This window comes from Thunnus albacares, chromosome 1 (assembly GCF_914725855.1).
Source record: "Thunnus albacares chromosome 1, fThuAlb1.1, whole genome shotgun sequence".
In the NCBI taxonomy this organism is placed as follows: Eukaryota; Metazoa; Chordata; class Actinopteri; order Scombriformes; family Scombridae; genus Thunnus; species Thunnus albacares.
Window position 1 is genome coordinate 35954471 of NC_058106.1, and position 27913 is coordinate 35982383.

Below are 27913 nucleotides of genomic sequence, written 5' to 3' on the forward strand. Positions count from 1 at the left end.
CCATTAGAAGATCCCTTCATAATGCACTTACAATGTAAGTGATGGAGGACAAAATCCACAGTCCTCCTTCTGTGCAAAAATCTATTTAAAAGTTTATCTGAAGCTAATATGAAGCTTCAGCGTCCAAATGAGTCAAATCAAGTAGATATCTTTCAATGTTACAGTCTTTTTAGTGTCAAAGTCCCTCTTTTTGTTACTATACTTCCACCTGCAGCTCAACAGGGAAACACAAAGAGGGAATCTGATGCTAAAAAGACTGTAAATGTGTCAGATATCCACTTGATATGACTAGCTCAGACTGCTGAAGCCTCATATAAGCTTCACATCTACTTTTAAATGACTGTGCAGACACACTGTGGATTTTAGCCTCCATCACTTTCATTGAAAGCACATTTGAAGGATCTTTTAATAGCCAGTATGAACAGGAGGAAAACCTCTTTCACTGCTCATACGGACACCTGACTGATGTTTTAAGACAGACTTGAAAAACTGTGAACCTTACTGTTCATGTTGCAGAATGTCTGAATGTTTCTACTCTGAAAACGAATCAATCAATGCCAAATAAAAAACTCTTTGGTTGTTACCTTATGTAATGGGTTCAGGTTTCCCTTATGACACATGCTGCTCATACAGAAAAGCTACATAAAGATGTTTGAAAGTTACATAATCAACAAACTGCAGAGATCAGTCATTCCTGGAGGGTCAACACCCAGATATTCCAGGTACAGACAACAAACGCGTCTTTCACCTTGGTGTCTGAGTCTCAGTGAGCTCAGTGTTTTTCTGGCAGTAGCTGAGGTAAATAGCATACAGTGCTGACTCACAGGAATAATAAAATTACGGTAAATTTGTATTTGCCCAACTGGGTGGGTTGTACATGGCGTCAGCGCTGCCTTGTGACTGAATAGAGTCCTTTTAAGGATCCTCTGCACCCCACCCTCCACACACAGCGGCTCACCTCTCTGCCTCCCGGGGGCCCTCTGGATGAATCGTCTCTCTCTCTGCTCTGATGATATTTTGCACTCGTTAATTAGTAGAAAACAGATTACAATTACAATGTTTATGTCACAATAACTTAAAATATATACTTAATTACTTCACGAGCGAGCTGTAACCGTTTCAGAAACATTAACGTCATTGTCGAACTCTGCGTCAGAGTTGGTGTTGTTGCTGTTGAAGGTTTGAACTTAAACATGAACCATAAATATAAAAAGAATATCTATAAAAAGACCAAACAAATAACATAATAAGAAACTATTTAAATAAAGTCAAAGCTGTGGAATTTTAAAGAACCTCAACAAATTTAAGAATAAATTTAGACTCATCGTTCTTGTTTATATGCAACTATTTATTGTCTGTTTTTACTCTAAAAGTAACTTGAATCACAGACTTGTGAGGCTGCTGCTGTTTCATTAGTTTAGCTGCAATTTAAGGGTTAAGATGGGTTCAAATCTCTGTTGTTTGGAATAAAATCATGTAGTCTCTGAAAGTACACGTCTGTGCCCTCAAGCTATGGTTTAAAACTGCACCTGTGGTTTAAACCCAGCTGCTGCTGCACCCTGCAGAAAATAATTAATTTAACTGTTATTAAATTTTTTTAAAAAAGTGTCAGTGATCAGAGGCAGCTGAGGTGGAAAATTGGAAGTTTGAAAGCTGAAACTAATTTCTTTAATTCACCTTTTCGGAGTAAACAGAGCGCTATTCTGTGGCGTTCGTCTGACTGGACGTGTGGAACATCCAGCTGTGGTGCCGCCACCTCATATAAAAAGGGCAGAAGATTTTAATTTGGACCTGGAAACTTTTTCAGGGATGTTATTGAAGCAGTTTGTCAGGCAGGAGGATGTGCAAAAAAAAAAAAAGTGACGTTTATTAACAAAAATATTAATGGAACAGAGGAAAAAATGAACCCCAGGAAATTTAACAGAAATAATTTAAGCTGAAGCAAAGAACAAACAAATAAAATCTGCTGCCTCCTCGTCTCCTCCCTGCTCCATCTCAACCAACCAGTGACTGATCTTTTACCTTCTCTGTCTCACCTAAGTGGGACGTATCACCTGCTCAGGTGACCACAGGGTGACTGATACGAAGCTTTCAAAACATACAGAACGACATCGATGTAGAATTTCTCTGTTACTGCAGACAATCATAATTTCCTACAGAATGTTTTATCCTTCCTTCTTCAACTTGACGATAGTGACTCACTGCTTAGTGCAGCTAATGATGCACACCTGTTGTCACCATCACTGATGATCTGATTGACAGCAGGACTGAGGCCTGTCAACAAAATATAACATTGTCAAACATAAACTTCTCAACTGAAACCTGTACTCCTTTATTTGTATAACATGACTGATAAATTAACAGAAACATTGGACTGAAATGAGTGATTTAACACACAGAACACTGATAATGTTGGGAACCAGTGAAGAGGGAGAGGAGCAACTTTTTCACACCAGTTTAGCAGCAGTTCAGCTGAACCTTTGCTTCTTTTGACAAAACAATCAGGTTCAACAGCTGAGTTTTAAATGAAGCTATTCAACGAAGTTTCAGGAGCAGGACCACACCTCAACTACGCCACTTCCGGCATTCCCATAAATACCACCTAACCCTTTCCGCTAACCCACCTGCTGTTGCCCGGGTGCTGCGGCGGATTCCCCACGACGCAGTCAGCAACCACAAGAACTATGCACATCAATGGTTTTCCTTAATAAATCGTTCAAACGCATTTTGTTGATGGTGTGGTCCTTGCTAGTGCAACAAAAAATCAGCAACATCTTTAGCTGAAGTTGATAATAACGGCAGCTAAGCCTGACGCTAAGTGACACAGCGACATGCAGGTATGATCACAGATCATCTCTACATCTGTGTTGTTTGTTTCCACTCAAACACTAAAATGTATTAATGTTCAGTAAACTGTTACTGATAAAAGAATCTCAAAGGTTCTGCTGCATGATCACCCAAAACTGCACTCATGGATTCAGCCACTTACAGTAAATCAGACCAGCATACAGCAATTTTTAAATGAAAATGAACATTTAATTGAAAAACATTAAATGTCACAAATATGTCCTTCATGCATAACCACCAGTTTTAAATGAAATAAAAATGAACAAACTCCACACATGGACTGAAGAAACTTTCTGTCCACCTCTGAGGGAACTGAGCAGTTTCCGTGCGGTGAGCTGATCATGGTAAACATTTTTTCTTCTTCATACTGGAGCACAATAAGACCTGTTTCCTTCCTCAGTTATTTTATATATTTATCAGTTATTGTCTGTGACAACTACAACAACTAACTGCTGAGTTTTTCATAAGAGAGAAATCTCCAAGCGCAGAGAAGCGGTGCAGAACATGCTGTTTACCCTGCAGGTCCTTGTAGTGCTGGATACCATTAAATAAACAAGCGCACAGTCTTACTTTCAGAACATGTACACCATGAGTCCCATTTATATTTTAAAACTGCTGTATAATGGATATGTTGGCTGTCATTCAACCAGATAAAATATTTCCCATGAACCAGATTCAGTCATCACTCTTTTCGTTAGAAAATAGTGGCATCATATCTTCTTTTATATCCTCTTTTCTTGTCATGAAGGATTTAAAATTTCAGGCATTACTTTTTAAATTTTTTTGCAAGACATTTACATTTATTTTGTAGTGATATTGAATACCTGAAACTGATCTACATGATTTTAATATCATTTTGGTAGTCTATTGTACCGATTTTTAGTAAAGTAAATATAAGAGTTAAGTTGATCATTTATTTCCACTGTAGCATTGATACAGTGGAGCTGTTCAGGACTCTTGTCGGGACTGGCTGGATCAATAAGTCATTCTTAAATGTGTAAATATTGCCCATATTTGTTTTGTTTGTTTGTTTGTTTGTTTTTACATTTAGCACATTATGTTACGTCTATGTTACTGTCATTTGACATTTCAATGTCAAACAGGTCTCATGTCCAACTCAAAAGATGTGCAAAAGTAGGATGACCTGGACAAGCATGGTGTTCATGACGGTGCTTTGAATCTGGATAAAAGTCTCCAGACTTCAATACTTTGTGTATCACAAATGTAACAGTTTTTTTCTTTTGGTTGTATTTTTCTGTATACTTTGTTTCAATTTTGCTCCTTTTTTGTACTTTTATGTTGTTGTTGGTTTGTTCTTTTCTGTTTTATTGTCATTGTCCGTCTGTTTGTCTGTCGCACCACCACAGAAACGAGATGACTCGTCTCAATTTTGAAATTAAATATATATAACAGGATGAAACACGGCTGCTATTCGATATAGACACACATATCAATACATATAAGTATAAGGGTGCTATCACTTCAGCATTCTCAATCTAAAGATACTCTGTCATTTGTTGTGCGTGTTTTCAGATGTGTGACTGCAGAACTAAATACACTATAACTCCATTTTCCAGTCGAACCATTAATGACGAGGACTTCCGCTTGTGTTTTCTCGCTGGATAACGATGGCTTTCCCAGAGTTTATTACGGAATAAAATAACTGGTATTGTAATAAATAATCAACCCAAGACAGCGTGCACACCCCAAGTATGTACACGGTTACATTCAGTATAAAACTGACTCATAAAATCGTTTGTGTAACACGGAGCTTTGTTAAAAACAGCTAGTTAGCTCACCAGTGCTAACACACCGTGAAAGTTGGTTGCTGGGAAACCGTTAGCTCTAGTGCATTTAGCTGACAGTTAGCATCATTTTGTTATTAATTAACACGAAGGACATCATCCAAGGTTTTGTAAATGGGAAGGTCCTTCAGTTTAAATGAATCTATTCAGCTTTCAGCTAACATACTAGCGAGGCTGTGTTGTTTGTTGTTGGCCAGAAATGCATTTTCCCTGCGTTAGCTGGAAGTCAAACTGACTGGAAACAGCTTCTGACAGAGTATATATTAATATAATCAGTGGTGGAAGAAGTATTCAAAGCCTTTACTTAAGTAAAAGTACATAAGTATTATGAGCTTGATGTAGTTAAAGTATTGCAGTAAAAATAGTGGTTTGGTCCCTCTGACTGATATATTATTATATATGACATCATTAGATTATTGATAGTGAAACATCAGTGCTAGAGCAGCATGTTACTGTTGTAGCTGCTGGAGGTGGAGCTAGTTTACACTACTTTATATACAGTTAGCTAGTTTAGTCCAGTGGTTCCCAACCTAGGGGTCGGGCCCCTCCAAAGGGTCACCAGATAAATCTGAGGGGTCGTGAGATGATTAATGGGAGAGGAAAGAAGAAAAAACAAAGTTCTGATACACAAATCTGTTTTCAGTTGTTTTGGTGGAGCTGTTAACAACTCATAGACATGTGAAATGTGACCCCGACTACACACTGCTTTTTGTAAGACGTCAAAAGCCAAAAAAGGTTGGAAACCACTGGTTTCATCTTTAACAATGTGTTGTATTTTAAAAGTTTGTTATATTATCCATTGTGTCAAATCTTCATCTGAAAAGTAACTAAAGCTGTCAAATAAATATAGTGGAGTAGAAAGTACAATATTTCCCTCTGAAATGTAGTGGAGTGGAAGTATAAAGTAGCCTCACATGAGTGTAAGTACAAGTACTTTAAAATTGTACTTAAGTACAGTACTTGAGTAAATGTACTTAGTTACTTTTCACCACTGAATATAATATGAGGTGTAAAGAGTGTTAGAATAGCCTACTTAGTTATCAGTACTAATACTTGACTTAAATATGGTAAATTTATTGTAATGTAGCCAAATTAAATTGCATTATTAGTTGAAAAATTAAAATTAAAGAACATAAACAATATCAATAATTGTATTTAACATTAACAAGACCATCATTGTGCATCCTCATAATGTATTTAATGTGTTCAGTATGAATACACCCTAAAAAAAACAACAACCCCTCTACAGTTCAAAGATGCTCTCAGACGTTATGACCATTATTGTACAATTATTTTATGGAGAAATTTAGAGATACTTCTAGAGCTGCAACGTTAATCCATTAGTCAACCGACAGAAAATTAAAATGGAATAATAATTGAATAATAGCCTAATTTTAGTACTTTTTTAAGGCAAAAAGCCAAGTATTTGCTGGTTCCAGCTTCTCAAATGTGATGTTTTTATAGTTTTATTTGTCTTATGTGACAGTAAACTGAATCTCTGGGATTTGGACTGTTGTTTGGGACAAAACAAGACATTTGGAGATGTCAACTTGGGTTATTGGGGATTATAACATGCATTTTTCACTTCTGACATTTTATAGGCAAAATGACCAAGCAATGGAGAAATTATTTGGCAAATGAATTTATAGTGAAAATAATCTTTAGTTGCAGTGCTACATATTTCATTGTGAAAGAAGTGAAGCCTGCTTAAACACTGCTGTGTTCCTCAGTGATGCAGCAGCCGCTGCCTCATACATGCAGGTGCATCTAGAATAAAAACGCATCTGATTATTGAGGTTTTCTGTAGCCAGACAGGTGACGCTCCTTATTATTACCTGCACTTTGCACCTGTTAGATGTATGATAAAGGAAGGTTATTGTATGTATTGGCCTGTTTCGTTGTAACTACCTAGAAACCCTTTTGTACTGACATCACTGTAGTTTTTTCTCTTATATTTTTTATATTAACTGAACTAAATATCAGGATTTTTCATCATTTTATGGCCCTAAAGTAACAGAAAACATGGAATAAAATGTCAATGAGCAACATAATATAGAAAATGAAAGACTAAACTTGACATTGCAGATGTAAAAACACGTTCATTCATAAACAATGATGACAAAAACTTTTATTCATGTAAAAGTGATGAGTGTCTCCGACCTCCTGGAAGTTCCTGAAGCACAGCAGCTGTATAAGGAACATTTCTACCTGTAACCAGCTTTTTATTTGTCTGTACAGGGTGATGGCCGGGCTCCCGTCTGCTCTCGCCTCTTTTCTCTCCGCGTCACTTCCCCGTGGCTTCGCCGTGGGGCCTTCTCTGTTCTGCGAGGGGAGGCTGGGGCTGTGGTGGGTCGGCCGATCTCTGGAGGCCGGATGCCTGCTGGGGAGGGAGGGGGACGCAGGACGGGCCTCGAAGCATCGCACTGACCCCCCGACTCACTGCCGAGAGGATGAATTTACAGAGACCTCTCAGTCCATAACAGATCAGACCAACAGCACAGAGGAAAAGGTAAATTTAATACAAAGTTGTAAAAAGAATAAACATTATCACAGATGTGCAGCTTACAGACAAGGTCCTCTGTGTCTGTAGATTCTTTTTGTCACATTTTGAATAGTCATTTTTGATCATTTTGACTGTAAATTTGATTTTTTTTCCTTAAGAAATTAACTCAGTTTTGAATTTAGTCTGCTTAATATGGAATATTAAACCATTTTGCACCTGTAATCTTAGTTTTGTAATCTTGTACCTTTAAGTTTGTTATTTTGACAGCTTTTATATTCAGTTCAGTTTATTGTCCTGGAAGAGGAGATTTTTTTTTTGCAGCAAGTCAACATATAAAACATTCAACAAAACCCGATAAAAGACAGTAGAAGACATGAAAAGTGGTTCTGTACACACAAAAAAAAATACAATAGGCCTTTTCCACATTAGTAATTTTGAACTTTTATCAACATTTAACTGCTTTGTTTTCAGGGTCCTGATATTGTGCACGCTGGCTGTCACTGTTAATGCTTACTGGGATTTTTAGTTTAGTTTTTTACTTTTTATTTTTATTTCTGTGTCATGCCAAACATCTCGACAAAACACCGCTATTTTACATAACACACATCTTCCTATAACACATATACAAAGCATATACAGAAGCAAAACAAACAAACAAAAACCCAAAAAATCCCAAGTGAACTATCACATATAGCTTATTTCAGTACAGAGCTTTTTTCTCTTCTCTCAGACTTTCTCCAAGTAACTGCATCATCCATATTTACAAAATCAATACCTATTTTGTCTTACTAAACAAAGCATCACGTAGTTCCCCATAAAGAGGACGATAGAAAACCAAATGGAACTCATTTTCTATTTTTTTTTTGATAACACTATGATAACAAATATACCTTTCCTCTTTTAGCATACTGTCTAGTTTCAACAGCAAGCGGTAAAATAGGAGATCTCAGCTGGGAACATAGAGAACTTTGCCTTTTAGACATATTATATACAACATATTCATTCTTTATCATCCTAAATATATACACAGTTTTGTTTTAGTCCATATATATATATATTCAGCCCTCTGCTCGGAGCAAACAAATATTAAGCTTGAATAGAAATATGTTATTAGTAACACTACAATAACTGCAGCTATAAGAATAAACAGTTTATTGTGTATTTGTTGCTCCTGGTATGAATGAAAACTTGAATCTGTTGCAGCTCATGTTTGGAAACTTGTAGGATGTCAAATGTCTATTAGGGGTGTGCCCCGAATACAAATAGCAAAGCACAAATAACGGGTTTTTTTTTTACAAATATTTGTTTCATACAAATATTTTTAAAAATATTTGTTAGTTAGAGGTCTGTCTGCAGTGAGGCGATGAGTAAAGTTTTAGTTTAGTTCTTTCCACTTTTATTCAAATACAAATACAAATAATTTTGCTGTCTCAACAAATACAAATACAAATACAAATACTGGACTCTCTGCACATCACTAATGTCTATAATGTCAACTAAAGTTTCTATAATATCACACAGCTGCTGATCACCAGTCATTTTACTCACCTTCACAATGTTACCCATTGATCCACGTTTCACACATTTACAGTAAACTCCAACACCGAGAAATCAGTGAAGGTCAGGACAGATTGTATGACATTAAAACCATTTATCCTCCTCGGAAGAATCTTTCATATCGCCTCAGTGTTCACATCAAAGCTTTATTTCTAATAAGAGGTTATTCAGAGGTCTGCGCTCGCTCGCAAGTCTGAACATTTACATTTTTTTCCCTCTGTAAGCTTATAATTCAACCACTGCTTTCTTCTTCTGTGGTGCAGCTGACACTCTGGAGTCATGTACTTATACATGTACTTAAAGGATCATTTGGTTTTAGTGCAGTCATCATAATCGTATATGATAATGGAGTTAACATTATGCATTACTTAGCCTAACTGTAGATTTTCTCTTCTCATTATGCATTACTTAAATATAGATTTTCTCCATCTAAACCTATGGACACTTTAGGAAACTGAGACAGAACGACAGATGGAAATTTAGCCTGTATAAAAACCTGCAGTTATCAGTGCAGTTATGTTTGGGCCTGAATCATAACTGCACCTGAGCACAGTTATCCAAGATCAGTAAAACACACAGCAGCTAAGATGTTATCCTCACAAAAATAGAAATGTAAATTCCAACTGTAAAATTAGTTTTTTTTTAACATTTATTTAACCTTCTAACCCTAATCTCTCAACAGAGGCCTTGACGAGAAAAAGAAGCATTGCAATAATGATTTTTAAAGAATCTATCTCCATATATTTATATCTATATATAATTATATCTGCGACCAAAGTCTCAAACAAAGAGAAAAGATACTTTGTACCAGATTTGCTTGCTTCTAGTTCATTTCCATCTGTCGTCTCTGAGCAGAAGAACAGAAACAATAAAACACAAAGAAAATCCTATTACCTCCACTACAAATGGACTAACAACCTATTGACATCCACGCAGGAGCATGCACACACACACACACACACACACACACACACACACACACACACACACACACACACACACACACACAGTTACACATTTCATAGAAATAAATGCAAAGCAGAATACAAATATCAAAATATTAAATCCAAAGTTATAAAAACAGGTCGTCAAAATGTCAAATTAATGCAGTTCAATGTATTATTAATCAAGTATCAATCCAACAGTCCCAGACGTGAATCCATCCTGTCTGACTCAGGAAAACAATCACGTTGTTGAATCGGCCCAGAGATCCTTCACAATGTTTGTACCTTCACCTGCAGCAACGTCTTCTGTTTGAAACCGTTAGCAGTAAACATGAGCCTCTCTGCTTAATTAAGTGCCGACCCCGTGGAGAAGATAATGAGTCAGTCCTTGTAATTTCCTCCAAGCTTTCTACAGACGAAAAAAAAAAAACATAAGGAGAAAGAGTCAGGGCAGCTTCACGGATAAAATATGTACCAGCGATAATTTTACAAGCACACTGCAAGAAAACACATTCAAAGCAAAAACGCTCCTATCGGCTCGTTATTATTTTGCTCTGAGTGGAAGATAAGAGACACTAAGTGATACTGAGTCAGACAGGAACCATAATCATTCATTTGAAAATGAATATAAAAGTATAAAAGGTGCTAAACATCTGATTAATTAGGCAGCTTAAGAAAAACGTGATGATGTAACTTCTGTGTTGTGTTTTTGTTTGTAGGCGCTGACGGACTTAACAGCAGATAAAGAAGCTCTGCTGCAGAAATCTGTCTGGATCAGGTACGTCGACTCGCTGCTTCATACAGAGATAACTGAAGCTCTTTGGACGATTAATCTGGTTCTATGACATATTTGGGATTTTTTTAGGGCAAATAAATACTTGGATTGGTTTGATTTATTTAGGGATTTCAATTATCGATTAATCTGTTGAATATTTTCTCAATCAATTAGTTGTTTGGGCCATAAAATGTCAGACAATGGTGAAACACATCGATCACTTTTTCCCAAAACCCAAGATGACGTCTTCAAATGATTTGTTTCGTTCACAACCCAAAGATGTTTAGTTTACTGTCACAGAGGACTAAAGAAACCAGAAAATATTCACATTTGAGATGCTGGAATCAGAGAATTTGGATATTTTCTTCTTCAAATCACTCAAAATGATTAATCGATTATCAAAATTGTTGGCGATTAATTTAACAGTTGGCAACTAATCGATAAATCAGCTAATCGTTGCAGCTCTAAAAATGTCCTTAAGTTTAGTTGACTTGACTTTGAGAAGAGAAAATAATAATAATAATAATGCATGTAAAAGAAAAACTCCATACAGAATTTGGAAATTTTCTTCTTAAAATGACTCAAAACAATTAATTGATTATCAAAATAGTCGGCGATTCATTTTCTGCTGATCGACTTATCGATAAATCAAGTAATTGTTGCAGCTCTAGATTTATCAACAGTAAAAAACAACATATCAGACTTTGTCCTGGACTGATTTCCATCGATGTCTCTGCTGTTTTCACAGTAAACAAACATTTATCAAGATGGAAAACAGGAGAGTTTACAGCCATGCTAGTAGCTCTGCAGTGCTTTGAGCTAAATGCTAACGTCAGCATGCTAATATTTAGCCGGTGTAATGTTTACTGTATTCACTATCTTAGTTTAGCATGTTAGCATGGGAGTTAGCACAGGAGAGCATGCTAACATTTGCTAGTTAGCACTAAACACAAAGTACAGCTGAGGGCGACGGGACATGAATGTTTGTACCAAATGTCATGTTAAAAACTAGAAAACTGAATCATAAAAGCAGAAATTCAATACATGTTTTTATCAATCAATTTATTAAAAGGTAAAACATAAAGCAGTACATTTAGGAATGACAGCTAGCAGCAACTGTTTAGCTATAGTCTGAAGATAGTTGGTTTGATGTGATGACACCAGCGTACAGAAAACAATCTTTATCCATCTTAGTGTTGTATCTATAAATATTTAATGATGCTTAAATTAACTAAAGATGTCATTTAAAGTCTAGAAATGCTTCTGTCCCATCGTTGGAAACAGACTTCTGACCTTACTGAATAGCATCCCTTCCTTCCTCTGACCAGTTCTTCCTTCTCCGCCTCCATATTTGAGGTTTTTACCATATTTAGCGTGTTATGTTTTATCAACACTGTGGTTTGTGTGTCATCTGTACTTTCTGCTACTGCTGGCTGCCAATATTTTCTCCTGCTGTAGGCTGTGTACTGTGTGGTGTCCTGATTAAAAAAAAAAACTGGCCTATTTTTTCTCTTTGAGAGTGAAAATCTTATCATATGCTTCCACAGATCACCTGTGATGGAGCAGAAGGGATTAATAAAGTGTTAATTGGTGTAATTTTCATTTAGCACTTATTGCCTTCTCATATTTGCAGTATTTGGACTTTCAAGGGTTTTTATGCTCTAAATCTCTACTGGACTCCAAACTGGCCTCATGAAAAACATCTTTCAATCATCATGTGGACACCTGACTGTTGCTTTAAGACACACTTGAAAAATTGGGAACCTGTCAAGATTAGATTAGTTTTCACATTCACATTTTGATTCAGTACATTGTGTTTTTTTTCCCCCCAGCTTTGCCTGCCAGGCGCGGAGCAGAGCCCAGCAGAACGTGACGGCGCAGTGTGCGTGCGGAGAGGTGTGTGCGGGCGAGTGTGCGGACGCGTGTCTGCGTGTGTGTCGGGACATCCAGCCGGGAACAGAGCTGCTGCTGTACGGAGACACTGTGGTGAAAAGTCAGACAGCAGACGAACCTCCTGACACACGGGACAACCCCACCGGACAACACCGCCGAGGTAACCGATTATTTACACGGGGAGGAGTTTAGTTATGAAGCTTATAGATACATCAGCCAAAGAGATGATGATGATGATGATGATGATGATGATGATGCCGTAAGGTTTGTAGTCACACTGAAGTCAAGGGAAAGATTAATTACCACGTTTATTCCCTGGGAGGGTTGGAGATTAGGTTCATTTCACCACCTTTGGGTATTAAAATCTGTCATGCAGTATTTATAAGACAAACAAATCCCATATCTGATGCTTTTTTTTTCTAGTATCTGTTCAAAGTTGCACTAAAACAACACAAAACTGATTTTGGAGTTTTATTAAATAGTGAACGAGAGCCCATATTTGAGTTTTTTTTCTTGCTGATATATAATCTATCACTCAGCTGATAATCAATACTTTACTGCAGGTTTGATGGTTTATTGTAAGATGGGAAATACTCACATTTCTTAACTTGGAACCATCAACTGTTTGGCATTCAAAAATAAACGACTTATTATTTGATTATCGAAATAAATGCAGATTACTTTTCTTTCAACCGACTAATTAATTAATGGACTAACATCATTGCAGCTAAACCTAAAAATATAAGTAGTGTTGTTGAGCTTCAACAGTTGATCGATTAATCTTTAAGTCAATCGCCAACTACTTTGATAATCGATGAGTCATTTTTAAAGAAAAAAAAAAGCCAAAATTATCTGATTCCAGCTTCTCAGATGTGAATATTTTCTGGTTTCTTTTGTCTTCTATGACAGTAAACTGTATATTTTTGGATTGCGGACTGTTGATCAGGACAAAACAAGACATTTAAGGACGTCTCATTGGATTTTAGGAAATGGTGATCAGCATTTTTCACCATTTTCTGACATTTTACGAACCAATAATTGACAGATAAATCAATATAAGTGGTACCAAACATGGCCCTGATTAATGTCAACAGACTGCTGCTGTTCATTCATACTCTCCACCTGGAGGAGCCAGAGGGACGTTTACCTCTGGAAGTCAGGGGGACCCTTTTTTTTTTCAACAATAACCACATTATTGACCCCAGAAAACCTCATTTACCACCCCGCGTTATAATTACACTCTCACTTAGAGTGAAATGAAACGGCCTGTATGTAAACACGGGGGAGGTCCGGGTAGATGAACGAGCGTCGACTTTGACTGATCGGCCGGATGATAAAAGCAGAATTTCCACGTCGACGTTATTTAAAATCACACACGTCGTTTAATTTTCAGCTTTGTGAGGGATCTGCTTAGTCAGCTGAAATACACTCAAAAAATAAGGCTGGACATTAATAATCAGAAGATGAATCACGTCTGACAAACACAAAATACCTCAATTAAAAAGAAAAACACGAAGCAAGAAAAACAAAATCATTAAAGCGCATTTGTTATACGGGAATAATAGGCTCTCCAACGCTCTCTCTGTTCCTTTATTATTCCTGGGTTGTGGAGCATTAATGGGTCGTGATTGATGGGACATTAAGGAGGCTCTTCATGCAGAGAATACCCAGCAGCGTCGGGCTGTAGCTCGACTGTGGATATCTTATTAACCTCTCTCTCTCTCTGTAGAGTGCTGATTTAAACAGATTGAGCCTATAAATCATGAAAGCATCTTCAAAACAATTATGAAAACTCAAATGAAAGATAATAAGATAAGAAGCGATCGATCCCTTTGGGGGAAATTATATTGTTGTGGTTGCTAATATTAATTAGTTTTCACAGGAGGGGGAGCTGTAATATGGGCAAGAAGAAGTAAATAGTTGAAGCTTTTTCAAATGATGAAATAATGAGAAAATAAAATAATATGTAAACATGTGAAAAAGCTTCCAGTGGAAAAACACAGCAACCAGTTTGTTTTAGATACTGTATATATACATATGAATATAAGCAGGTACAAGGTGTTAAATCATGGAGGGTAACGTGCTGCAGTTAAATACTTGCATCTTATTTGAGTATTTCCATTTTATGCTACTTCATACCTCCATTCACAGGGAAATAATTAATAATATTAAAATAATACTTTTAACTGGACCTTATGTATCTAACCGTTGTTAAGATTTTATAATATGAGCATATAAACACAGTTCATTGTGTTATTTTACATACTAGCCAACAGTACAGTACATAAAATGCTTACAAGAGCTAAAATATTAAAATACAATAATCCAGTAATGTTTATATCAATCAACCAAACTGTATCTGTGTAGCACCTTTCATACAGGTTACTGCAGTTCAAAGTGCTTTATAAATGACTGACAAGCTGATATGTATCAATAATCTTAGACTATATAATAATAAAACACTGACGGAGGATATTCTACATAAGTACTTTACTAACATTTTACTGTTACTTAAAGAAATACTTCTGCATTTTGGGACATTTCCTTATTCTTGCTGAGAGTTAGATGAAGAGATGAGAGTGATGTCAATCTTTCATCTTACTTTTCCTTCAAAATTCCTTAAAAATTTGAATGCAGGACTTAGTTGTAATGGAGTATCTTTACATTGCAGCTTTTATTAGAATAAAGGATCTGAACACCTCTTCTACCCACTAGTCTAACAACACATGGATGTATAAAGAGAACTGGATACAGCGTTGGAAACGAGGCTCCGTTCATTCCTATGAAAGTCACTCAGTGGTGCATGAAGCCGAAAAAGTTCAGCTTCTTCCGCATTTCCAACTAGTAACTTTCACTGGCCGAGCCAGCTACTTCCTGTTTAGCCCTCCGGTTAACTTGAATGAGGATAAAACAATCCAATCGTTCGGCTCTTCTAGGTTTTCGATATGTGATCGGACCAAATGGATCAAATTCTGATAGTGAGACGAGTCGGTTCGCGGTGGTTGTGACGCTCAAAAAAATGTATCCTCTGTTTACAGACGTCTCTTTCACAATGTAAGTCTAGCATCACGTGACGTTGTAATTACATGATTTGGGTGATATGTCAAATTTGATCCAAAGCCCGGCGCTCTTCCTGTATCCAGTTCTCTTTATACATCCATGTAACAACAGCCGTATGTGCAGGAAGTGTCACTTTAGTTTAACGGTAACTGACTGAGGGAAGATACTTTTTCAGGTGACTGTATTTTTTTCTGTAGGACTGGAACTAATGATGAAACTACCAATTATTTTTTGGTTAATTATTTTATTCTTGGCTCAGTTATTTGCAGGAATAAAAAAAAAAAGAAACCACTTGACAACTAAACGGGCTCAGGATACAAGATACGTCAGTTGTTGTGTGGATACGGGGGTTAGTTTTCCTTTACAGGCTATTGACGGCCACAAGTTTAGTCATCATGTAGAGTAGCAATTAACCTGCCCAAGTGAATAATAACAATAGCAGTAGTAATAATATACGTGTAAGTAGGTAAATTTGATGATCCTGAATGGAGTGAGACACACAAAGAAGCATAAGTCTGAATACGGCTTTATTTCCGGCCTTTTCAACATATGTTTTCCATTATCAGTGGACTTCTCCTTAAATAAAACTGGTTTTATTTCCAGCTGAGTCACCGCGGGGAGCGTCCGTACTCGTGTCCTCACTGTGAGAAGACCTACGGCCTGAAGCGGGACCTGAAGGAGCACATGGTCCTGCACACGGGAGAGAAACCTTTTTAGGAAACCTCTTTAATGTATAAAATGACAGAAAAACATCACAAGTTCCTAAAGTCCAACGTGAGAACTTCCAGTTTTTTGTCTGGTCAACAGTCCAAAACCCAAAGATGTTGATTTTACAATGATGTCAAACAGAGAAGCAACACCTGCTCATATTTTAGAGGCTGAAACTACAGAATATTTGGTATTTTTGCATAATAAAAGGCCGAAATGATTAATTGATTATTAAAATGTGTCAATACATTTCCTGTCAATCAACGAACCATGTCACACTGCTAACTGTATTCTGTTTAAATCGACAGATAACGAGGTGGAACTCATAAAACACCCAGAGATCGTTGTTGCCGACACATCGATTATTCGGGAAAGGGAAGAGGAGACGGATGACAGACGGGAGGAGGAGGAGGAGGAGGAGGAGGAAGAGGAGCGTAGAGTCATCAAGAAGACTCACTCAACCACACTCAGGAGGAACAAGAGAGCCGAGAAAATCCTGTCTGAGCCGAACTCAGACGGCGACAAACAGCCAGACAGCAGAACTGACGCTCACACAGAGAGTACAGAGAGCGTCCCGTCCTCGTACGCTACAGTTTCCAGAGGCCCACCTGCGCCTCCACCTGTCCGCTGTAGCTCCCGCCTGGCCGCTAAACCGCGACGGGTTCACTGTCTGAGCAGCCGGGTGAAGCAACCCGCTGCCCACTCTGACCCTCACCCGTCCAGACAGACGGACAGACAGAGAGGAAGCCCCACCGAGGGCACATCCACAGAAAAGGTGGTTTCCATAAAGACGTCGTTACACCCCGACGCCGAGACGCTCGCAGCAGCGTACGTTGCCGGGGCGACTCTGACGTGGCATCCGGAGATCAGAGAGAGGCGGTACAGGTGTTCCAGCTGTGGTAAAAAGTTCTTCCAGATCGGTCACTTAAAGAAACACCAGTTCAGTCACACGGAGGAGAAACCCTTCACCTGCAAAGAGTGCGGGAAAAACTACACCTCCGCAGAAAGCTTCAAAGCACACGAGGTAAGAGACGCGACAGGACGACTGAGCTGATTAATGACTTTAAACCTCCTTTATTTTATGTTTTTAATAAAAGTTTCTTTCTTTCTTTCTTTCTTTAATGACTTTAAACCTCCTTTATTTTATGTTTTTAATAAAAGGTTTGGTTTTTGAGGCAGATATAATATTGATATTTGAGAGTTTTAAAAAGTCTAGAAATATAGATGCTGATATCTTTTTTTTTACAACATGTTACATAATCAAACAATTTCAATAAGGATCCCTTAAATTTGGTTATTTAATATTTATGAACAAGATGCATAAACTTAAATAACATAATATTAAAAGGAAATGAAACAGCACACTCTAAAATGTCACAGAAAATTGAATTTGTGTAGCGTAAATATTGTTCCATAACAGCTAAAATAAACGACACAAATGTAAATAAAATATATTTAAGTTTAGATCAGAAAAATACGTTTCAAATATAAAAAAACGCAGCTGATAAAAAAGTCAGAACTAGAATAAACTGTAAGTAATGCCCATCATTTGATTTTACATATATATAACTTTTTGAATGTGAAATGACCTCAGTTTTGATTTTAACCTGTTTAAACGCTGGTTTCTTTCTCTATAAAGTCAACGGTTGTCATACTGTAAACTGTTTGTGCATTTATGATCAAAGCCTGATTGATTCTGGATTGTTGAGGTTGATATCACTCTTTGATTGTTAAAGAAATGTGACAATATATCAATAAGTATATCAATATATTGACCAATGTTTCTCTTATTTTATACACATCAACACATTTTGGGTTTGGTACTACAATTAAAACATACACTTACCAGTCCGCACTAATCAATGTAATGTAGACACTGTTTTTAAATTACTTCCAACATATGTTTGTACTAACGTGTCTTGTTATTTATCGGCTGACATTTACACCAGTTTATCTGGGAAAAGCTAAAATTGTGATATAATATTTCTTTCTTCCTGTATGTTCAGCTCTCTTCTTCTTTTATTCTGACAGACCGTCTGACACCAAACACTCATATTTACCGTTGATGTTTTAGCTGAAACATTTCCTGCTATCAGAGCCGTTACCCTCTTGGCTCAGTTATTTACAGGAATAAAAAAAAAAAAAGAAACCACTTGACAACTAAACGGGCTCAGGATACAAGATACGTCAGTTGTTGTGTGGATACGGGGGTTATTTTTCCTTTACAGGCTATTGACGGCCACAAGTTTAGTCATCATGTAGAGTAGCAATTAACCTGCCCAAGTGAATAATAACAATAGCAGTAGTAATAATATACGTGTAAGTAGGTAAATTTGATGATCCTGAATGGAGTGAGACACACAAAGAAGCATAAGTCTGAATACGGCTTTATTTCCGGCCTTTTCAACATATGTTTTCCATTATCAGTGGACTTCTCCTTAAATAAAACTGGTTTTATTTCCAGCTGAGTCACCGCGGGGAGCGTCCGTACTCGTGTCCTCACTGTGAGAAGACCTACGGCCTGAAGCGGGACCTGAAGGAGCACATGGTCCTGCACACGGGAGAGAAACCTTACGTCTGCGAGCACTGTGGCAAAGGATTCGCACGCCGCCCCTCCTTACGCATCCACCGCCTCCTTCACTGCAGCAGATTGATTTACACACAGTCTCCTAAGGTAGGGACGTGTTTTTGTTCCGCACAGTCAAGCGCTCGGTCGCTCGTCTGTGGTGACATTTTCAAATCGTCGCAGTTTTAATAAGAGCGGCGGGCAGCTAAATTGATTCATTTTTCACTCACAAAGTGTAATGTTTCTCCTGCAATCACCAAGGAGGATTATTTTTAAATTGCTGCTGCTGCTGCTTCACCTTCCCCCTTCAGCTATTCTAGACTTTTAAACACGGTTTCTAAAAAAAAAAGTTGCGTTTCTGTCCGAGCGCCGCTCAGCCACATTTGAAAAATCTTTCATGTAACATCTTTAAATTGTCATGCTGGTCCTTTTCTTCCTCCTCGACAAGCAGTTTCAACTTTTAGCATTTAAAAAGAGAGAAAAAAGGCGCATTTGATTTTTGTTTTTCTCTCTCTCAGCTGCAGTGTACAATCTGCCCCAAGCTGCTGGCTAACTCCGGCTCTCTGAGGAACCACATGAAGCTCCACACGGGGGAGAGACCTCACATCTGTCAGCACTGTGGGAAGTGCTTTAGTCAGAAAGGTAATGTCAGAGGTCCGAGTCTGAACGTGGAGCTGCGGTCAGTCTTTCTTTTTCTCACAGCGGATCATGTTAAAGGCCGGGCAGATTGTGCAGACGCCTTGCTGGTATGAGTAAACAAAGTAATGGTGCAAACCAGCATCTGTGTGATGTAACTGAAAACTAATCGGTCTGGAAAGATGTTCAAAATTTGGCCTTGATACATTTCAAATAAAAAAATCTGAATGTACCTGCACCAGAAACCACTCACCTTTTCTTGACGTTATTATTATTTAAAGGTATACTATGCAGGATTTTCCTTTAAAAAAACAAAACAATGTATAGACTCATACTAAAATAATCCTTCTCAGTCATCACTTATGACCCACTAGAAGTGTTTGGGGGTACATTTATCTGCAGAGATGCTAACCTCTGTCTGTATTTTCTTATTATTTTGTTCGTTTCTGGGCGTCAACCTTTGAGCAGTGGGTGTGTAGCCCCCCCAACCAATAACAGCGTGCAGGTGTGCTCTCTGTCTCTGTGTCATGGATGTATAAAGAGCAGCAGGTCTGTGTGTCTGTTGACCAAGGGGGCGGGGCTGAGCTACACACACGCAAAGCAGAGAGGCCACATCCTTCCTGCAGGGTTGCGCGGTGGGGGGGGGGGGTGTGTTTATTTGTGCTTTAGAACATAACCACCATGAAACAATCAGAAAGTAACGTTTTATTCACTTGATTGATGGCTTTGTTTTCACCAGTGCTGCTCTCTCTCTCTCTCTGAACCGGGGAGGAGGGGCCAACTTTGAATGCTATGAGTTTACAAACACCAACTTACAAATCCTGCATAGTACACCTTTATATTCTGTATTGTTGTGCTGCCCCCATCAACACTTCAGCAGTTAAAGCCTGTGTATCACAGTACGTTACGCTTTATGACAAATTTGAAAACCGCCCTCAAACTCGACTCTTACATTCCTCTCGGAGACTTTAGAACTTTATAATCTGATGTTTTTTTTATGATTGTTGTAACTGTTTTCATGAATTTCCTTGTTTATTTTGTCGTTGTTTCTGTCTGCTGATGAATGATGAATGTTTCTTGTTCTCTGTTGGAAAAGAGACCTTTTTAATCTCTATGAGACTGCCTGATTAAAAAAAGATTACATAAATAAAAACAAATGTTAAATTAAAAAGAGATATAATCAGATTTTAAAAAGTTCTTATTAAGTTACAAAGTATGTGCAAGAACTAGAAATGAAGTCTTGGAAATCTCAAATAACAGTAAGTATTAACTCCTTTTTTTGCCTTTGTTTATCTGTCAAAACATCACAATTAAACATCAGTATTTTTGTCTGCTTAAATCGAAAATGTATATATATATATATATATGTATGTATATATATGTATATATATATATATATATATATATATATATATATATATACATTCAGTAGTTTTTTTATTTTTTGGATCAGATTCTGTCTTGAAGATGTACGAATGGACAGACTTTGAAATGTTGATGTTTTGTTTAGCCTCTGGACCTGTCGGAAAGCGGCCGAGATGCAGCTTCCATGAGCTGTAACCAATCAGAACAGAGTGGGCTCATCAGGAGGCGGGGCCTTAAAGTGTCACGAGCTAAAAACGGCCTGTTTACAGACAGAGGCTGAACTGAGGGGCTGCACAAAGGACCAGTATAAGATAATCCTGAATTCTCTCTCTCTATTCCAGATGCTCTACAACAACCTACTTAAAATGTTTTTTTAAAAATAGAGCCAGATAATAGATGAGACGACAGCAGCTTGAACTCGTGATATCATCTACAGTAGCAGACTTTGCATTGAAAATAGTTAGCAACACTCAGCACCACTTAGCACAAAGACTAAACGCAGGAGAAGCAGGTCGCCTCCACCAAAAGAGGAAAAAATACACCTTCCAACACCTCAAGAGCTAACAATACACCTCTAAACGTGCTGGTTACAAAAGCCAGCAGCATCACCCTGACGACGGCTCTTCTGTTAGATGTTGCTGCTCTTAAATATCCAATATATTCAATTTGTAAACAAACTGCCCATTAAGCCACGACGGGCATTACAACGTGTACATAATTCAGCTTTGGACTCGTTAAAAAGCAGGACAGTAGCTTTGTCGTTTCCTCTCGCTACCAGCTAATTACGTCCCAGAGCAACTTCTTCTCACCGAACACAGAGACCGTCAAAGTATTCGTCTAATATCGGAAGACAGGAAAACATTACCTTGTTGTGTTCACACTGATGAGTTGATGAGAACTGTTTAACGGTTGTTTTTTGCACCACTGTGAGGACGTCTTCAGCTGTGATCAATTCCTCCGATTTAAGTTTTCATCTGTCAAAACGACACATTACAAATACACCGCGACCACAACCTCCCCCCATCAGCGAGTATAGCGTGAGCGTCTCTAGTTCTGGCTTCCTGTCTGACTGTCTTTACTTGCGTCTCTCAGGGAACCTCGATAGTCATCTGAGGATCCACAACGGAGAGAAGCCGTATCCCTGCGCCGAGTGTGACCAGAATTTCTCCCAGAAACAGGAACTCCGCCGGCACATGCTCTCCCACACCGGAGGCGGTTTCCTCTGTAGCTACTGTGGGAAATCTTTGAGGGACCCGCACACCCTGAAGTCCCACGAGAGACTGCACACTGGAGAAAGACCCCATCGCTGCTTTATCTGTGGAAAAGGTTAGAACGTGATACTGAAATTTAAAAGTCAATTAAAATTCAAAGGAGGAAACAGACAGGGGACAAGTCTTTGGAAGAGGTTTTTATTTTATATATATTTTAGGACTTTTTCACTAATTTTCTCCCAGTTTGGAAGCCCAGACATTTTCAAATTAACATACAGTGAATTTAAAGCACCTAAAAATTGGTTTCAGGGTATTTCTCTGTAACATTAAGTATTAATGATTAAGTAAGCAACAATCAAAGTCATCCTTGCAGGTTATTTACAAAAACTAAACCACACATTGAACATGCACACTATCATCTTCACAGAGAAGTGGTCTGGCATGTGTCGACCCCCTGACTTTCCCTCTAGCACCATCATGAGGTTGACATTTTTGTTTTTTTATTTAAAACGACTTAACAACTATTGGCTGGATTATCATGAAATTTGGCACACATTAATAATAATAACTTACAAACCTGCAAACATAACGACATTCCCATCAGCCTCTAGTTTGTGTCAATTAGCAAATGTTTTCATGCTAAAACGCTGGACTGAAAGATGTGAACATGGCAAATGTTATATCTGCTAAATATCAGCATATAAACATTGTCATGACATGTTAGTTAGCATCCCGAGCCGTTAGCATGGCTAGTAGACCTACAGTATGTGTCAGTCGCGTTCGCGCCAGCAGGGGTGCAACTAACGATTATTTTCATTATCGATCAGTCTATGAAATGTAAAAATGCAGGAAAGAAAAAACTTCCATCTTAGTCCGATGTAACTTCTTCAAATGTCTTGTTTTGTTCTGAGCAACAGTCAGACAAAATGAGATCAACTATTCAATGTACAATGATGTTAAACTAACATTTAAGTGAGTGGACGCAACACATTTTTTAGCATTTTTGCTCGAATAACAACTAAGGCGATTAATCTGTTATCGAAACGTTATTTTATTCTACTAACGGACGAATCGTTGCAGCTCTATATGCCAGTAGGACTTTTTAAAGTATTATTGTGTTTAAAGCTGCAACGATTAGTCCGTTAATCGACGAGTCGAACAGAACATTTTTACGGCAACTATTTTGCTAATTGATTAATCATTTTAGTCATTTTTCAAGCAAAATTTGTCTGTTTTCAGCTTCACAAATGTGAGGATTTCATGCTTTTGTTTGTCATTTTGACTCTGGAAAAATTATAACATTCATTAATTTTTCACTGATATTCTATAGATTAAATGATTAATTGAGAATGAAAATAATCGTTAGCTGCGGCTCTAATTGTGCTCGCATTTATTCTCCTGTTAAAAATGACAGAAAATAGAGTAGATTCTCTCTATTTTTACAGAAATTGTAATGTAATACTAGTGATAAAGTAAAATATTTTAACATGCTAGACAATTCTCATTAAAATAAAAAATGTTTAAAACAGTAGCTGAAATCTGTTTTTTTGGTATTTTATCAAAGAATTGGCTCAGAGTGAAAAACACATCTTGTAACTGAAACAAAACAATGAAAAACCCAGTCGGGCATGAAGCACACACACGCTGGCCAATTCCCCTCCGACCGGCCTTGTTTATCTCACTCAGTAGGCTGCAGATGTTCTGCCCTGCATACTTGAGTGGAAAACACACAAATGCTGATTACAAGGTTGTCCGCATATACTTTTTATGAAGCGTTAGACAGCAAAAAAAAAACTTGTGTGTGTGCTGAGTTCAGCGGTTGCATTATTGATGAACTCAATAATAAGTGGTATTTTATCCCTCGTGACTGCATGGCATGTTTTCATCTTTGTGAAATGTATTTAAAGGAGTGAATATGATTGTTTCTGGACTTGAATCACTCACAGTTGCAGCCATTTTTTTTATACAGTACAATTAATGCACTGAGGCAATTTTAAAGTGCTTTACATACAATTTCCCTTATAGATAACCTCTTCCAGTATTCTGTGTTTCTCTTGCAGTTGGCAAATCCCATGAAATGACCAAAATAAGCAATTGAGCTACTAAGTATTGTGTGTTTCCAAAGCCTGATATATATATTTATTTACATGTCTGTGAGAACCTGTGTACCGACATAGGGGTTTCAAGATGTTCACACCAAACGCTGAGACCATTACACACGAACATACAAAACTGAGAAAACCATCAATGCAGCTCTCCTTCGACTTCACACACAAACCTATTTATACCAACAGCGGACGTGACTTCCTGTCTGTGTTTTTTGGCACTTTTGTGAGCCAAATGATCACTTGGACATTTCTTAATTTCTGCTGTGTGTGCACATGTGTGGTGTACTTTGCTCCCCCCGTTTTCCTAATATCTCCAGATGTCTCCTCCTAACGCTTTTTGGGTGGATCAATGACCGGTGTAGGTCAAGTCGATCGGGTAAAAGTTTTGTTTTCCCAGAGATTATAACCAGAACTTTGGAAAACCATCTCCTTTAAAGGAGTTGTTTTTGCCTCTCCATTGGTGCTATGCAACCCTCATCATATTTTTGCTGACTGTCTCGGATAAAGGTCTGTTTGATTTTTTTTTGTTTGTTTGTTTTTTGTTTCTTCTTACGCATGGTCTGGGTACACTGCAAAACGGAATTGCCCCTTGGGATAGTTGTCTGTCTTACTCCTCTGGGCACTGTTGTCATCCAAAAACTTAAAAAAAAACACATCAGCGAGTCACACCGTTTATTTTGACTTAATCCCACACAGCTACTGGAAATACTCATTAGAAATCTGGTGACCTTTATTTATTCAAAAATTCAAAAATCCAACCATTCAGAAAGTTCATTGACCATAAGCGGGTCGAAGCGGGTCCATTTTTGACCCAGGAGGACAAAAGTCCACAGATGCAAAGTAGTGATCATTGCTTTTACTTGCAAAGCGTGTGGTATGGAACCATCCATGTGATTTTCAGGCAATTAGATGAAAGAAACTAATATTTCTGAGATGAAAAACATTTGAAAACGGGTCAAATTTGACCTGAGGACAACAGGAGGGTTAAAAAATTCTTACAAGTTCTAAGATTATGACAACCAACTGTTTTGGTTGGTGAATGCTTGTACTGTAACCAAGTGAAAATCCAACATGAGGTTAAAAAAAAACTGTTAATGAAGCAAACAGGTCTTCTTTAATCTTGGTTTTCTCATTTATGAATGACAGTGAGTTGTTTATGTTCTGTAATACTTTATAATACCAATTTAATTGCTGGTTTCTACCTTAGGCTACACCGTGGCCACCAAGCTGAGGAGACACATAAAGTCCTCTCACCTGATGGAGAAACCACACAGCTGCCACTGCGGTGCCTCCTACACTCTGAGACAAAGTCTGCTGAGGCACCAAGCTCAGCACAGGACAGAGGAGGAAACTCAGAAAGAGACGGAGGTGAAGGGAGGACACAACGGGGAGACGAAAGAGGCTGTGCAAGAGTTAGCGGCTTTAAGCTCCAGTCACCCGAAACCAGTCAGAGGCAGACCCAAGAAGAACTCGCTCCCTCAAGGTGCAGGAGAGAAGGAGGCGGGTGAAATGAAGCGGAGGAGAAGACGAGGGAAAGGGGACGAAAAGGATGTAGCGAGGACGGTTCAAGAGAGCGAGACCTCGACGGCGGGGAGAGGAGGAGGAGACGGGGAGGCCGCGGGTGACATCCAGCACGCCGTCGTCTACGTCCGCACGGACTCTACGTCAAACTCCGGCCCTCTGCTCCTCGCCTCGGGGAGCTCGCTGCCTGCGGGGGCGGGACAGGAGCTGGTGGAGGTGGTGATATCAGAGGGGGCAGAGCAATGCATTGTGGTCCACGGGCAGCAGACGGTAGGAGAGCTGCTGATCTTACAGGAGGAGGGGAGCGGACTCTGCTCTGTTGCTCAGACTGTCGAGATAAACACAGTGTAGCTTAAAAATCTGAGTTTCTTGAACCATCTCTGGTGCTTCCTACATGACAGCTGGAGATCTAATCAGCATCGATCCCAGGTAACTTTAAGATGAAGTGTTTTTTTTTTTTTTGTTGAACTCACCTTCCCTCAACCTACCTCGTCTACACTTTCTTCACTGTATTATTTTTTTTGTATATCCCAGAATGCCTTTGAACAACCTCCACAGAACAGATGTGAACTCATTAGATGTAATAAGCTGCTGGTTAAACATGCAGGAGGGGAGAAGTTTGATATTTTTCCAGTTGTGAACAAGTGAAAGTTCTGCCCCCATCACTCTGATCCCAGCATGTTTGTACATGCATTGAATTGAGGTCTGTTTTCTCCTGTTGGCTCCTCAGTGATGAATTTCTTCTGTTGTGATTGTTGAACAGCGGCGCACAGTTTGATGCTGAGCGGCAGACACCCAAAGCTGACATTTAGTGTTGATGCTAAATATAAGAACAAACCCTTTCATTTACTGGAAGTAGCTTGATGTGACATTTTGTCTTCTATATTTATCTAGTTATTCCCTGAAGTTAAAAGAAACATGCAGAAATACAACATAGATGTGTTGTTATCCATGTGATTTAAGGTGGACTATTTTAATTTTTATTACTTCTGTGTATGGCTGGGTATGAAAATGTGGGACAGCACAAGAAGCTGTGAACACAAAATTGGCATATTATTACCTCATAGAGACGCTATGGTGAGCGTGTTAGCTAACAGTCTTCTTTAGCAGACATGGAGTTAATTTAACAAAACAATAAATTTGTAGGCTGTAAATCCAAAACACTGAGCTGAAAGATGCTAAAATGTGTGATAGAGTTGAAGGTAACACTAGAGTTGGGTTATGATTATCTGTGAGTGAGTGACCCCCTTTCACATCTGGACATGCACTGTTATATTAAAGGGCACATATCATGCCTTCTGTGATTTTCTGTTATTTTTACACTGTTTTAATGTCGGATGTTTATGTTAAACACGATCAAACGTATGTAAAAATGCTCCCTGCAAGTCAAAACCAGTGATGGGAATTGTGGCTGTTTGAAGGGAGCGGGACTCTGTGGCTCCGTTCCTTTCCGAAAGCCCAACTAGTCGTATTGTCAGACCTAATGTTAAAGATCTGCACTGTAAACGTTACACAAGGTGACGACTTATCCTTCTGTTTTGTCAGTGAATTTACTACTTTGAATTTACCCTCTGTATGAAATGTATTATGTAAGTAAAGATGCCTTGAATGTAATTCATGCAACACTTATTAGAAAAGTTTTTATTGACGCATTAAAAAAAACACTTTTTTTTTCAAAAATTTCAACAGATTTTTAGTGCAACAATTATCTGAAAAACATTTTACATGAGATTTTTTTTTAAGAATAAATAGTAGAACAACTTATCAAAATAATACTTTGTGCAAATACTGCAAATGAACTCTCCTGGGCTGTGTACACCTGAGCTGCTTTGACAAAAACAGGAGAGGAGCTTTGGCCACATCAGCTTGCTAAATGTGCCGAATTCCCAGCGGCCTGGCAAGCTGATTGGCCTGGAGTGTCAGGCGAGTGTCAAAAATGCTAAATGAAACGGGTAAATCAAAAAGACTGCATCTACTTAGCTGTTGTTGGTCTATCCGTTTAGAAACTGGATTGTTGAGCGTTGGTGCAAAATCAGAACTATTTACTGCAAAACTCTATCGCAGCAGCTGGAAATACACATTATGGTCATTAGTATGTAATATGTCCACATACTTTCATTTATTTTTGGTTTGGTTTTTGGGTTTCTATTTGAGGGAAAGGCTACAGGATACACTATGTTAGGTAATAGTGTTCTTCCCACTTTGTGTCAACAGTTTGTGGAAAGCCCCCTTCGATTTCAACATCACAAAGCTCCCATGCAGAAGGGATTTGTTGGTACACATGATCATAAGTGGCTCCAAATGTACGCACATTCTCAGGCACAAGAAGAAATTGATGAGCCTGAGTCAATGTTTAGAAATGAGCATGAATGATGCATGGTGGACTAAAAAGACTAATAATAGTGATCACGTTT

The 27913-nt window shown here is 38.2% G+C and overlaps 1 protein-coding gene across 2 annotated transcripts; it reads left to right on the plus strand.

The window, feature by feature from the left end:
- The first annotated feature begins 4212 nt into the window (after positions 1-4212).
- Positions 4213-27185, plus strand: znf408 (zinc finger protein 408). Of its 2 annotated transcripts, none has more exons than XM_044356920.1 (9): positions 4213-4557; positions 6891-7165; positions 10374-10434; positions 12264-12484; positions 16401-17116; positions 18557-18766; positions 19177-19300; positions 21752-21985; positions 25186-27185. In XM_044356920.1, the coding sequence occupies exons 2-9, from the start codon at positions 6895-6897 to the stop codon at positions 25848-25850; spliced, it is 2502 nt and encodes an 833-aa protein (XP_044212855.1). In that variant the 5' UTR covers positions 4213-4557; positions 6891-6894; the 3' UTR covers positions 25851-27185. The 2 variants fall into 2 exon arrangements, with proteins under 2 accessions (XP_044212855.1, XP_044212864.1); XM_044356929.1 differs by having other exon boundaries at positions 6891-7161; positions 10376-10434.
- The last annotated feature ends 728 nt before the right edge of the window (positions 27186-27913 follow it).

Excerpts from the sequence above, each read along its gene's own strand:
- znf408 (XM_044356920.1), top strand. The coding sequence starts at position 6,895 with ATGGCCGGGCTCCCGTCTGCTCTCGCCTCTTTTCTCTCCGCGTCACTT. Across the intron at positions 17,117-18,556 it reads AAAGCTTCAAAGCACACGAG|CTGAGTCACCGCGGGGAGCG; the intron begins GTAAGAGACGCG and ends TTTTATTTCCAG. Across the intron at positions 21,986-25,185 it reads CTGCTTTATCTGTGGAAAAG|GCTACACCGTGGCCACCAAG; the intron begins GTTAGAACGTGA and ends TTTCTACCTTAG.